The sequence below is a fragment of the Scyliorhinus canicula genome, chromosome 11 (assembly GCF_902713615.1).
Source record: "Scyliorhinus canicula chromosome 11, sScyCan1.1, whole genome shotgun sequence".
In the NCBI taxonomy this organism is placed as follows: Eukaryota; Metazoa; Chordata; class Chondrichthyes; order Carcharhiniformes; family Scyliorhinidae; genus Scyliorhinus; species Scyliorhinus canicula.
The window spans coordinates 99,361,460-99,375,483 of record NC_052156.1 but is presented as its reverse complement, the minus strand read 5'-3'; the positions used below and the strand labels follow the sequence as shown (position 1 = coordinate 99,375,483).

At 48.1% G+C, this 14,024-nt stretch overlaps 1 protein-coding gene across 1 annotated transcript in view; it reads left to right on the top strand.

Moving 5' to 3' along the window:
• The window catches only part of LOC119973221 (dynein heavy chain 3, axonemal-like), a 714,697-nt gene that overhangs the window by 208,138 nt on the left and 492,535 nt on the right, over nt 1-14,024 (top strand). The window contains exon 18 of the mRNA XM_038810887.1: nt 2,216-2,324. Within this exon, the coding sequence (XP_038666815.1) occupies nt 2,216-2,324 (109 nt within the window). The remainder of the gene's footprint in view (nt 1-2,215; nt 2,325-14,024) is intronic.

The following is a 14,024-nucleotide window of genomic DNA, read 5'->3' as shown; positions in this document are numbered from 1 at the left end:
TCCCTGCCTGACAGGTACATACTTATCAAGGACACGCAGTAGCTGTTCCTTGAAAAAGCTCCACATTTCGATTGTACCCATCCCCTGCAGTTTCCTTCCCCATCCTATACCTCCTAAATCTTGCCGAATAGCATCATAATTGCCTTTCCCCCAGCTATAATTCTTGCCTTGCGGTATATACCTATCCCTGCCCATTGCTAAAGTAAACATAACCGAGTTGTGATCACTATCACCAAAGTGCTCACCTACATCTAAATCTAACACCTGGCCGGGTTCATTACCCAGTACCAAATCCAATGTGGCCTCGCCCCTTGTTGGTCTGTCTACATACTGTGTCAGAAAACCCTCCTGCACACACTGCACAAAAACTGACCCATCTATAGTACTCGAACTATAGTATTTCCAGTCAATATTTGGAAAGTTAAAGTCCCCCATAACAACTACCCTGTTACTCTCGCTCCTGTCAAGAATCATCTTTGCAATCCTTTCCTCGACATCTCTGGGACTATTCGGAGGTCTATATACAACTCCCAACAGGGTGACCTCTCCTCTACTGTTCCTAACCTCGGCCCATACTGCCTCAGTAGACGAGTCCTCAAGCGTCCTTTCTACTGCCGTAATACTTTCCTTGATTAACAATGCCACACCCCCCCCTCTTTTACCATCTTCTCTGTTCTTACAGAAACATCTAAATCCTGGAACCTGCAACAACCATTCCTGTCCCTGCTCTACCCATGTCTCCGAAATCGCCACAACATCGAGATCCCAGGTACCAACCCATGCTGCAAGCTCACCCACCTTATTCCGGATGCTCCTGGCGTTGAAGTAGACACACTTCAAACCAGCGTCCTGCTTGCCGGTGCCCTCTTTCGAACTTTTAACCCTATCCCTGACCTCACTACTCTCAACATCCTGTACACTGGGACTACAATTTAGGTTCCCATCCCCCTGCTGAATTAGTTTAAACCCCCCCGAAGAGCACTAGCAAATCTCCCCCCCAGGATATTGGTACCCCTCTGGTTCAGGTGAAGACCATCCTGTTTGTAGAGGTCCCACCTACCCCAGAATGAGCCCCAATTATCCAGGAAACCAAAACCCTCCCTCCTGCACCATCCCTGTAGCCACGTGTTCAACTCCTCTCTCTCCTTATTTCTCACTTCGCTAGCACGTGGCACGGGTAACAACCCAGAGATAACAACTCTGTTTGTTCTAGCTCTCAGCTTCCACCCTAGCTCCCTGAATTTCTGTCTCAAATCCCCATCTCTCTTCCTACCTATGTCGTTGGTACCTATGTGGACCACGACTTGGGGCTGCTCCCCCTCCCCCTCCCCCTTAAGGATCCCAAAAACACGATCAGAGACATCACGAACCCTGGCACCTGGGAGGCAACATACCAACCGTGAGTCTCTTTCATTCCCACAGAACCTCCTGTCTGTTCCTCTAACTATGGAGTCCCCAATGACAAGTGCTCTGTTCCTCTTCTCCCTTCCCGTCTGAGCAACAGGGACAGACTCTGTGCCAAAGACCTGCGCCCTATTGCTTACCCCTGGTAAGTCGTCCCCCGCAACACTATCCAAAACGGTATACTTGTTATAGAGGGGAACGACCACAGGGGATCCCTGCACTGCCTGCCGGTTCCCTCTCCCTCCCCTGACGGTAACCCATCTACTTTCTTCTTTTACCTGAGGTGTGACTACCTCCCTATAACTCCTCTCAATAACCTCCTCCGCCTCCCGAATGATCCGAAGTTCATCCAGCTCCAGCTCCAGGTCCCTAATGCGGCTCTCGAGGAGCTGGAGTTGGGTGCACTTCCCGCAGATGTAGTCAGAAGGGATACTAGAGGTGACCCTTTCCTCCCACATTCTGCAGGAGGAACATTCAACTTCCCTAGCCTCCATTCCCACTGGACTAACTTCCCAACAACTGAAAAATAAAAAAATAAAAAGCTTGTTAGTTTAGCAATCCAACAGACAGAGCTTTTCTTTTGGTTAGAGGAGGAGGATGGGTGGGAGACACTACGTAAGTAACTTATTTGATCTAAAGGAGATGTCTGAAGCATATACAACCACAGTTCATCAAAATGATTTCACGCAGTTCTAATTATATTGTATCAGCATAAATCTCGATCTCGCCATGTAATGGTTGCTACCATAACCGACTGTGGGAGTCTCTGCAGTTTAAGCTGAAGCATCAACTCTGCAAATTCCTCTTACAGAACTTTAATGGGAGCCTTACAGCTGAACCTGGGAGGGGCTCCAGAAGGACCTGCAGGAACTGGGAAAACTGAAACCTGCAAAGATCTGGCCAAAGCTGTCGCTAAACAGGTAGATGGATTGTTGCATTGGACACTGATGACGGGGATACCAGACACCATGAGTGAACTGTTTATTTTCTTTCATTCTTCGGAGCTATTTGCAAATGTAATGCATTTGTTTCCAACTTTTGCGTTGAAGCATTTGCTTTGGTCAATGTGAGACCTCACAGCAGAAGGAAGGAAAGCTGAAAGGTTGTGAAAGTGGGTGCTCTGGGCAATGCCAGTAATGGGCACAATGGTGATCACTGCTGCCTCACAGTTCCAGGGATCCGGGTTCAATTCCTGCCTCGGGTGGAGTTTTCACTTTGTGTCGGTTTCTTCCGGGTGATCCGGTTTCCTCCCACAGTCCAAAGAAGTGCAGGTTAGGTGGATTGGTTATGCTAAATTGCCCCTTAGTGTACAAATGTCCAGGTTAGGTAGGGTTACAGGGATAGAACTAGGGAATGGACCTAAGTGGGGTGCTCTTTCAGAGGGTCAGTGCAGACGTGATGGGTCAAATGGCCTCCTTCTGCCCTGTAGTCATTCTAATTCCAACTCCATCTACATGTTTACTGATGACCAAAGTGGGCCGGATCGCGAATAACGATGAGTCAGAATACAGGAGGGAGATAGAGAACCTAGTGGAGTGGTGCAGCGACAAGAATCTCTCCCTCAATGCCAGCAAAACTAAAGAGCTGGTCATTGACTTCAGGAAGCAAAGTACTGTACACACCCCTGTCAGCATCAACGGGGCCGAGGTGGAGATGGTTAGCAGTTCCAAATTCCTAGGGGTGCACATCTCCAAAAATCTGTCCTGGTCCACTCACATTGACGATACCACCAAGAAAGCACAACAGCGCCTTTACTTCCTCAGGAAACTAAGGAAATTTGACATGTCCACATTAACCCTTACCAGCTTTTACAGATGCACTATAGAAAGCATCCTATCGGGCTGCATCACAGCCTAGTATGGCAACTGCTCAGCCCAGGACTGCAAGGAACTTCAGAGAGTCGTGAGCACAGCCCAGCCCATCACACGAACCTGCCTCCCATCAATTGACTCTATCTACACCTCCCGCTGCCTAGGGAAAGCGGGCAGCATAATCAAGGATCCCTCCCACCCGGCTTACTCACTCTTCCAACTTCTTCCATCGGGCAGGAGATACAGAAGTCTGAGAACACATACAAACAGACTCAAAAACAGCTTCTTCCCCACTGTTACCAGACTCCTAACTGACCTTCTTGTGGACTGACCTCATTAACACTATACCCTGTTTGCTCCATCCGATGCCGGTGCTTATGTAGTTACATTGTATATCTTATGCTGCCCAATTATGCATTTTCTTTCATTCTCTTTTCTTCCCATGTACTTAATGATCTGTTGAGCTGCTCGCAGAAAAATACTTTTCACTGTACCTCAGTACACATGACAATAAACAAATCCAATCCAATCCAATCCAATTCTAAATCAGTCCAGGGCTCTCCAGAAGGCACAGTGATTCTGGATCCACATTTTGCCTGACTCTCTCTCGCCCTCTCCCTTACAACTTAGCTAATCATAAAATAAACCTGCACATAGGATTTGAAATCTGTTCACAAAATATTTACTTAGAACAGCTTTTGGTCTTTGCTTTGGGATTTACAGAATTTCCCCACCACAGGATTAAGACTGATTCAGGTGGCAGATGTCACAAACACACATACCGGTGTTATTCCCACAGCCTCCAGTGTGACATGCCCTTTTCAGTTTTACTCTGCACTCTCTCATGCAACATCTGCATTTGCTCATTCATTTGCTGACATTTTCATTGCCCTGTTGGAAATTATTGTTCCATTATCATCCCCTGTTGATTGTTGAAAGCATGTTCTTCCTCACTTTGCATAATCCAAGATAATGCTGAATTGTATTAATGAAAAATAGAACAAAGTATTAATTTGCTTTTTTCACACTGGCTCCTCCACCATTGAGGATTCTTGACTATTCAACCCTACAGCACCATTTGTATTCGACATCTGCTCCTTTCACCATCTAATATGATCAACATATCACCATTGGGCAGCACGGTAGCACAAGTGGATAGCACTGTGGCTTCACTGCGCCAGGGTCCCAGGTTCAATTCCCTGCTGGGTCACTGTCTGTGTGGAGTCTGCACATTTTCCCCATGTCTGCGTGGGTTTCCTCCAGGTGCTCCGGTTTCCTCCCACAGTCCAAAGACGTGCAGGTTAGGTGGATTGGCCATGATAAATTGCCCTTAGTGACCAAAAGGTTAGGAGGGGTTACTGGGATGGGGTGGAAGTGAGGGCTTAAGTGGGTCGGTGCAGACTCGATGGGCCGAATGGCCTCCTTCTGCACTGTATGTTCTATGTTTTCATTCCTCTCTCATGTGTTTTTCCAGCTTCACCTTAAACGTATCAAGACTCTTCAGTTCAAACATTCTCCTCACTCTCTGGGTGGAATTTTTCCTCAATTCCCGATTGGATTTATTAACAACTGTATTTTATTCATAGTACCAGTTCTGGTCTTGTCTACAAGTGGAAACATCGGGCCATAAGCCCTGGTTCCCCAGTGTCAGATTTGGGGGGTACCCCAGTCAGGCGCTGAGGAATCCCTCTCGGAAGTTCCCAGGTAAGGGTTTACCCGGCAATTGCCTAGAAGCGCTAACAATTTCATTGGGCTAGGAACATCCGGCAACTTTATTAACTTTGGATGGTTCACCGCTTTTACCCTGACAGTTACTCTGACAGAGTCAGAAGTAGAAAAAGCAGTTCTAACTTCAGAGTAACTCTTTAGAAAACCCAGACATAGCTCCCTGGGACACCCCGCACGCATGACAACTCCCCTACTAGACACACCCTGCCCCTGCCTGACACCACCCCCCCAGCTTGACACCAACATCCCCCCCCCCCATAGCCAGACACTACCCTTGCCTGACACCAGTCCTGCCCCCACCCTCAAAGCCAGACACCCCCTCCCTCCCGGCCAGACATCTCCTGGTTTGACAAGCCTCGCCTTCAGCCAGGCAATCCCCTAGCTCGGCAACATCTCCGCTGTCAGCCCATCGTGGTCCAACCGGACAACCCCCCCCCCCCCACCCCGGACACACCCGACCCAACAAGCCCCGCCGCTGTCTGAACCCCCACATCATATTCACTTACCTGTTCCCTCTCAATAGTCATTAAACTCATCTACTAAATTCACCCATTAATCTCACCTGCTTTACGGCAGCTAGTGCTGTAAAAAGAGGATGTGTCTTCCTTCACTTCTTTTACACCTCTCTGGAGTGGAGGATGCGCTGCCTGAATCTCACCTTCCCTGAGTCAGGAAGGTTGGGTGAAAAGGCCCTTTGGAATTCCAGTGAAGATAAGTTGTTCCAGGTTGTGTGGGTTTCGTCCAGGTTCTCCAGTTTTCTCCCACAGTCCAAAGATGTGGAGATTCGGTAGATGCGCTATGATAAATTGCCCCTTAGTGTCCAAAGGTTAGGTGGAGTAGGCCTGGGTGAGGGTACGGGGATAGGGTGAGGGCCTAGGTGTGGTGGTCTTTCAGAGGGTTCATGGTGACGCAATGGGCCAAATGGCCTCCTTCTGCAATGTAGGGATTTTATGATTCTTTGATTGGCAATCTGCCAGTGACTGCCACTTGAGCATCTTCTCTACCACTATCCTATCAACATCTTTCATAATTTTAAAGATCTCTATCAGGTCACCCACCAGTCTTCTCGTTTCAAGAGACAAAGCCCCGGCCTGTTTAATCTTTCTCAATAGGTATAACCTCTCAGTTCTGTTATCATTTAATTACACTTTATAAAAACCTTGTCCCATGCGTCTATGGGCAAAATTGGCCTAGAAAGTGGCAAAGTCCAATTTTGGGCTGGTGAAGTGATGTCTGACCCGCCAGCACCAATTTTTCCATCATATTGTGCAGCATTTTGTTTAAGAAATGGCGAACCACGGCTTTCACATCGGATCAGTGACCAAAGGTCTCCGATTCGCCCACCTCATCATGGCCTGAGCTTCAGTAATTCGGACGCCATATTTAAAGGCTAACACTCCTCCCGAAATAGGGAGCTGCTGGGAACAAACAGCTGCCAAAGATAGGAAACATGCTGCCCCCAAATTTGCCACTGCCACTTTCATACACCTATTAGACACAGTGGAGGCTCGCTGCAATGTTCTCTACCACCACTCTGGGCAAGGCCAGAAAGCAAGGTCGTGAACACAGCCTGGTAGGCAGGGGTAGAGGTGGTCAGCACCAACATCCTGCAGAGAAACACAGCCACCGAGTGTCGCAAAAGGATGAATGATCTCCTCCATTCTGCCAGGGTGGGTCCATCCTCCCATCACTCACTCTCCCACACATACCTTTCGAGGATCGTGTCCTTACCACTTTGCTGGTTCCACTCACCATCCACCTCATCATCTGCCCTGGCACATGCTCTGCTTACACTCCATGGGCTGGATTCTCCAAAAATGGGGCTATGTCCCCACACCGGTGTAAAACCGCTGGCGTTTCACGCCAGACTTTCCTCAAAACAATTTACAGCTATTCACCTACCTTGAAGGTGCTGGCAGGGCCCCGGGGATCTTCTCACAGCTTCAGCTGCGGATATATGGGCCCCCGCACTTCCGCTTATGAGTCTGCGCATCCGCACGTTGGTGGCCTGTAGTGGCCTGTAGTGGCCACGCCGAACGCGATGGCAGACTAAGCCGGCAGACCTGGACCAAAGAAGGTCCCAACGATCATGCCACTTCATCTAACCCGACCGATCACCGCCCCAGCCGCCCATAAGGCCCCAGCCGGTACTTGATACCCCCCAGCAGGGCGGCCGCGGACTGAGTCCACAGGCGTGAGATGCCCGACCTGCCAGACGTGGTTAGAACCACGTCGTCAGGAATTTGGCCGATCGGGACTGGAACATCGCTGGGAGGGCCTCTGGCAATGAACCCCCAGCTGCGCCGCGTAACTGGCGCACGAGCGATTCTCCGGAGAATCGCGGGAGTGGCGCCAGGCTCGATCCTGTCGTAAAAGTGTATTCCCCGCCCCCATGCCAAACACGATTTTGCCGCGAGGCTGCGGAGAGCCCAGCCCCATATGTTTTCATACAGAACTACTGGCACACAAGAGGGAGCGATCCCAGGCAGGCGGAGGGATCCCAGAGCTGAAGGTCTACATGAACCATCTAGCTGGTTGGAGAGGAAATCGACCACTCCTGTACTGGTGGTGGGGTCGGCGGCTATAAACCAAGTGAGGACCCAGCACTGCATCGTCCATCAGATAACAATGCTGTGAGTCACGTCTCCTGTTTCTCAGGCCCCTGACATGCACTGGTGACCTCTCCTTTCCGTCGCAGGTACATCAGTGAGCAGCCAAGGGGGTCCACGAGCCAGGTCCTGGAGTACAGTCCTGTGGTCATATGCATCACTGTAAATACACAAGGGGTTAATGTGAACACACTACACCTAGCTAGACACTAGAGGGAGCACCAGAGACATCATGACACACAGACAGTCACCCAATAGGTCAGTAAGATAGGACACGACCAATGGGCATTCAAGACACACACACACAGAGGTGACACTACCACAGGAGGGCATTACACCAACCCATATATAAGGACACAGCACACATGATCGTCTTCTTTCCAGCGAAGACACTTAGTGAGTCCAGATGGGGTTGATTGAAACACATCACACCCACCACATGGATTGTAGCAGACTGGTTAGTTAGTCTGAGTAGCTATAGCAGGATTAACAGGAGAGTCGAATCCAAGTAGGAGAATCGTTAACAGTTTAATAAATGTGTTAAAGCTATCTCCAAGTCTGAACCTTCCTTTGTCAGAGTGCACATCAAGGAAGCAGCTTATGCTAGGTCAAGAGCATTATGCCGGTATCCTCTACGCTTTTTGCTTTACCACTCATCTTAGTGTCGTCTACAAACTTGGACACATTGCACTTGGACCCCAATTCAAAATCATCTGTGTGAATTGTGAACAATTGTGGGCCCAACACTGATCCCTGAGGAACACCACTAGCGACAGATTGCCAACCAGAGAAACACCCATTAATCCCCACTCTTTGCTTTTTATAAATTTTCCAATCCTCTATCCATGCTACTACTTTACCCTTAATGCCATGCATCTTTATCTTATGCAGCAACCTTTTGTGTGGCTCCGTGTCAAAGGCTTTCTGGAAATCCAGATATACCACATCCATTGGCTCCCCATTATCTACTGCACTGGTAATGTCCTCAAAAAATTCCACTAAATTAGTTAGGCATGACCTGCCCTTTATGAACCCATGCTGCGCCTGGCCAATGGGACAATTTCCATCCAGATGCCTCGCTATTTCTTCCTTGATGATAGATTCCAGCATTTTCCCTACTACCGAAGTGAAGCTCACTGGCCTATAATTACCCGCTTTTTGCCTACCTCCTTTTTTAAACAGTGGTGTCACGTTTGCCAATTTCCAATCCGCCGGGTCCACCCCAGAGTCTAGTGAATTTTGGTAAATTATCACTAGTGCATTTGCAATTTCCCTAGCCATTTCTTTTAACATTCCATCAGGGCCAGGAGACTTGTCTACCTTTAGCCCCATTAGCTTGCCCATCACTACCTCCTTAGTGATAGCAATCATCTCAACATCCTCACCTGTCATAGCCTCATTTCTATCAGTCACTGGCATGTTATTTGTGTCTTCCACTGTGAAGACCGATCCAAAAAAACCTGTTCAGTTCTTCAGCCATTTCCTCATCTTCCATTATTAAATCTCCCTTCTCATCCTCTAAAGGACCAATATTTACCTTAGCCACTCTTTTTTGTTTTATATATTGGTAGAAACCTTTACTATCTGTTTTTATATTCTGAGCAAGTTTACTCTCATAATCTATTTTACTCTTCTTTATAGCTTTTTTAGTAGCTTTCTGTTGCCCCCTAATGATTTCCCAGTCTTCTCGTCTCCCATTAATCTTTGCCACTTTTTATGCTTCCCACTGATCTTTGCCACTTTGTATGAGACAAGATTCTTTCACCTGGAACGACAGCACAATGCCTGAAATTCGGCCAGTAGCTGAAAGTAACATCCGCAGAACCCTGCAACAAGCAGTTAGCAGAGCCCTAGAAGTTGATATGTTTTTTGTAGACAACGACTCAGATGAAGATTTCATCTTGGGAGATGGCTACCCCAGTACCAAATCCAAACCGCAACTAGAGGTGTTGTACCGTGAAGACCCCGACGATGAGTTCTTCGGATTGGGGAATCTTCAGCCCAGCATATATGACACCCTGACTCGTGAGTGTAGGATTATGCTGCGGCCTGACACCAAGAAACAGAGAGCGGTACAAGCCCACAGAGAGCAGCCTGCTGCCACACAGAGTGGTCCACGCAACAAGAAGAGTTCCCAACTCCACACAGAGAGTGGTCCACGCACCACGAAGAGTGCCCGACTCCACACAGAGAGTGGTCCACGCACCACGAAGAGTGCCCGACTCCACACAGAGAGTGGTCCACGCACCACGAAGGGTCCAAGTCTCCACAGCGAGCTCGTGGACAGCCTCCATGATAGAAGCAACGCAAGGCTCCAGAGTGCGGTCCTTGCATGAACAAGAAGTGATGACAGTCTCCACGGCGAGACCAATGCACGATTCCATATAGGGAAGGCTGCAAGACTCCACAGAGGGAGTGACACAAGCCTCCACAGCGAGCTCGTGGACAGACTCCATGATGGAAGGAACGCAAGACTCCAGAGCGCAGTCCTTGCATGAACAAGACCATGAGGGTCTAGCAACCTCCTCTGGGCAACCAGCAGCAGACGATGCAAGTCTGCCACGCTCAAGTGAACAACAGAAAGATGATGACAGTCTGCCACGCTCAAGTGCACAGCAAGAGGACTATGACAGTCTACCACGCTCACGTGAACAACAAAGCGACTATGACAGTCCACTGAGATTACTTGAGCCTCCAGAAGAAGACTCTGACAGTCTACCCAGCTCAAGAGAACGACAAGAAGACACTGAGGCTCTACCCACTGTATGTGAGACAAGTGACGACGGCATCCCACTTCCCATACAAGATGTGCAACATGACAGACCTCTGCTAGTGTGTATAGAGGCACTCGACAATCACAGTGAGACTACTGGTGACACCATGTTAATTCAAACCTCATCCGCTCGAGCCTCTCCACAAGCAAATGCATTCCTGAACGTTTTGACTCCGGACGTGGAGCATCAAGAAACCTCAGAAGATGCAAGTGAACCTGAAATGACTCCGGACGGGGAGCATCAAGAAACCTCAGAAGACTCAAGTGAACCTGCAATGATTCCGGATGGGGTGCGTCAAGAAACCAAAGCTGATTTAGGTGAACCAGAAAGGGCTCCAGACGGGGAGCATTGACAAGCCAAAGCTGATTCAAGTAAGCCGGACATGCCGCACAGTCAGTGACGGCACGCTCAAGGAAACAGAAGATGCCACAAAGCACGCTGACACGAGTAACTGTGTGAAGGACTCGTATTATCCACAGAGTGTGGTCCTTGAGCACAGCAAACACGACAACAAAACCAACCAACACAACAGCAACATCAAAGACAATAACAAGAAGCGTACTAAAGACAACAATGTCGACCACAAGCACGACAAAGACTACACCAATGGAACTACGACTGGTACGATATGATACAACTCTGCAAATGAGGGAAACTGCTACTGCTCAGCTCAGTACAATGACATGCCATGGCAGGACGACACAGATTGCGTACATCGCCACGACAAGCATCGAAAGAAAACAAGAGTCCACGTCAGACAACAAAGTGATTTGACCACTTCTTGGTTCTTTACACACAGGGACACTGATGGCGTTCACAAGGACACGCCACCATCAACATTACCAAATCACCAACAAGACAATAAAGCCACTTGACCATGTTAATTAATGAACTTTGGACTCATACATATGATTTGGAATTATTGTTTAATGATCACTGTTATCATGATTTGTACATATCATCACTTATCTACCTAGTTTGTTCAATTTTCTTTACTGTACGGAAAATATGTAACACGAAAAAAGGGGGATGTGGTGATATGCATCACTGTAAATACACAAGGGGTTAATGTAGATACACTAGCACACTGTAAATAAACAAAAAAGGGGGGATGTGGTGATATGCATCACTGTAAATACACAAGAGGTTAATGTGAACACACTACATCTAGCTAGACACTAGAGGGAGCACCAGAGACATCATGACACACAGACAGTCACCCAATAGGTCAGTAAGATAGGACACGACCAATGGGCATTCAAGACACACACTGAGGTGACACTACCACAGGAGGGCATTACACCAACCCATATATAATGACACAGCACACATGATCTTCCTCTTTCCAGTGGAGACACTTAGTGAGTACACAGGGCTGATTGAAACACATCACACCCACCACGTGGATTGTAGCAGACTGGTTAGTTAGTCTGAGTAGCTATAGCAGGATTAACAGGAGAGTCGAATCCAAGTAGGAGAATCGTTAACAGTTTAATAAATGTTAAAGCTTTCTCCAAGTCTGAACCTTCCTTTGTCAGAGTGCACATCAAGGAAGCAGCTTATGCTACATCAGGAGCATAACAAAACAAGCCCCACCCGAGAAGAGCACAGACAAGGAATCCGCAGACCCCGACATTGCTGGCCCATCACAATCCTCACCGACACCCTTCCCCAGCAGAGAGACACACACTTCATTGGGCCCTAGTTTTAGATCAGCCTCGGGAGCCACAATCTGGTGAACACATCACACTTTTAGATCCACAGCTGTTGGAGGCTGAGATGCCTGGGAGCCGGCACTTGGAGGACAGCTGGAGGCCAAGAATCTGCTCCGTCCCTGGCACACCTCCATTGCTTGAGCTCCAAAAGCAAACTTGGGAACATCAGGATGTCTGGTACACTCCTCAATGTTTGGGCTACAACTGCTTTCTGTGGTAGAGAATTCCACAGGCTCACCATTCCCTGGGTGAAGAAATTTCTCCTCATCTCAGCCCTAAACGGTCTACCCCGTATCCTTAGACTGTGACTCCTGGTTCTGGACTCCCCACCATTGGGAACATCCTTCCTGCATTTTCCCTGTCTAGTCCTGGTAGAATTTTATAGGTTTCTAGGTTAGAAAGGTGTAATTGCACAGCATGGACATAGGTTTTAATCTCTTACACATAATCTTCACCTCTGTAATTCCCAAGAATTTCTCCTTGTTATTCTGAGCAGTGTTCCTGTCAGTCAGATGTGAAACTTTGGTTTCTGCACAAAGTGATGGCAACATTTGTGTTGCTTATATAGGATGGTTGGCGTAGTGTTCCACAAAGATGACAGTATAGCTTTTACTTAAGGTTTTAGGATAGCAAATGTGGTCCCTTTGTTCAAGAAGGGGAGTAGAGATAACCCCGGTAACTATAGGCCGGTGAGCCTAACGTCTGTGGTGGGTAAAGTCTTGGAGAGGATTATAAAAGATACGATTTATAATCATCTAGATAGGAATAATATGATTAGGGATAGTCAGCATGGTTTTGTGAAGGGTAGGTCATGCCTCACAAACCTTATCGAGTTCTTTGAGAAGGTGACTGAACAGGTGGACGAGGGTAGAGCAGCTGATGTGGTGTATATGGATTTCAGTAAAGCGTTTGATAAGGTTCCCCACGGTCGGCTATTGCAGAAAATACGGAGGCTGGGGATTGAGGGTGATTTAGAGATGTGGATCAGAAATTGGCTAGTTGAAAGAAGACAGAGAATGGTGGTTGATGGGAAATGTTCAGAATGGAGTTCAGTTACGAGTGGCGTACCACAAACATCTGTTCTGGGGCCGTTGCTGTTTGTCATTTTTATAAATGACCTAGAGGAGGGCGCAGAAGGATGGGTGAGTAAATTTGCAGACGACACTAAAGTTGGTGGAGTTGTAGACAGTGCGGAAGGATGTTGCAGGTTACAGAGGGACATAGATAAGCTGCAGAGCTGGGCTGAGAGGTGGCAAATGGAGTTTAATGTGAAGAAGTGTGAGGTGATTCACTTTGGAAAGAATAACATGGGGCAGCACGGTAGCATAGTGGTTAGCATCAATGCTTCACAGCTCCAGGGTCCCAGGTTCGGTTCCCGGCTGGGTCACTGTCTGTGCGGAGTCTGCACGTCCTTCCCGTGTATGCGTGGGTTTCCTCCGGGTGCTCCGGTTTCCTCCCACAGTCCAAAGATGTGCGGGTTAGGTGGATTGGCCATGCTAAATTGCCCGTAGTGTCCTAAAAAGTAAGGTTAAGGGGGAGTTGTTGGGTTACGGGTATAGGGTGGATACGTGAGTTTGAGTGGGGTGATCATTGCTCGGCACAACATTGAGGGCCGAAGGGCCTGTTCTGTGCTGTACTGTTCTAAATTCTAAATCTAAACAGGAATGCGGAATATTTGGCTAATGGTAAAATTCTTGGTAGTGTGGATGAGCAGAGGGATCTCGGTGTCCATGTACATAGATCCCTGAAAGTTGCCACCCAGGTTGATAGGGTTGTGAAGAAGGCCTATGGTGTGTTGGCCTTTATTGGTAGAGGGATTGAGTTCCAGAGCCATGAGGTCATGTTGCAGTTGTACAAAACTCTAGTAGGCCGCATTTGGAGTATTGCGTACAGTTCTGGTCGCCTCATTATAGGAAGGACGTGGAAGCTTTGGAACGGGTGCAGAGGAGATTTACCAGGATGTTGCCTGGTATGGAGGGAAAA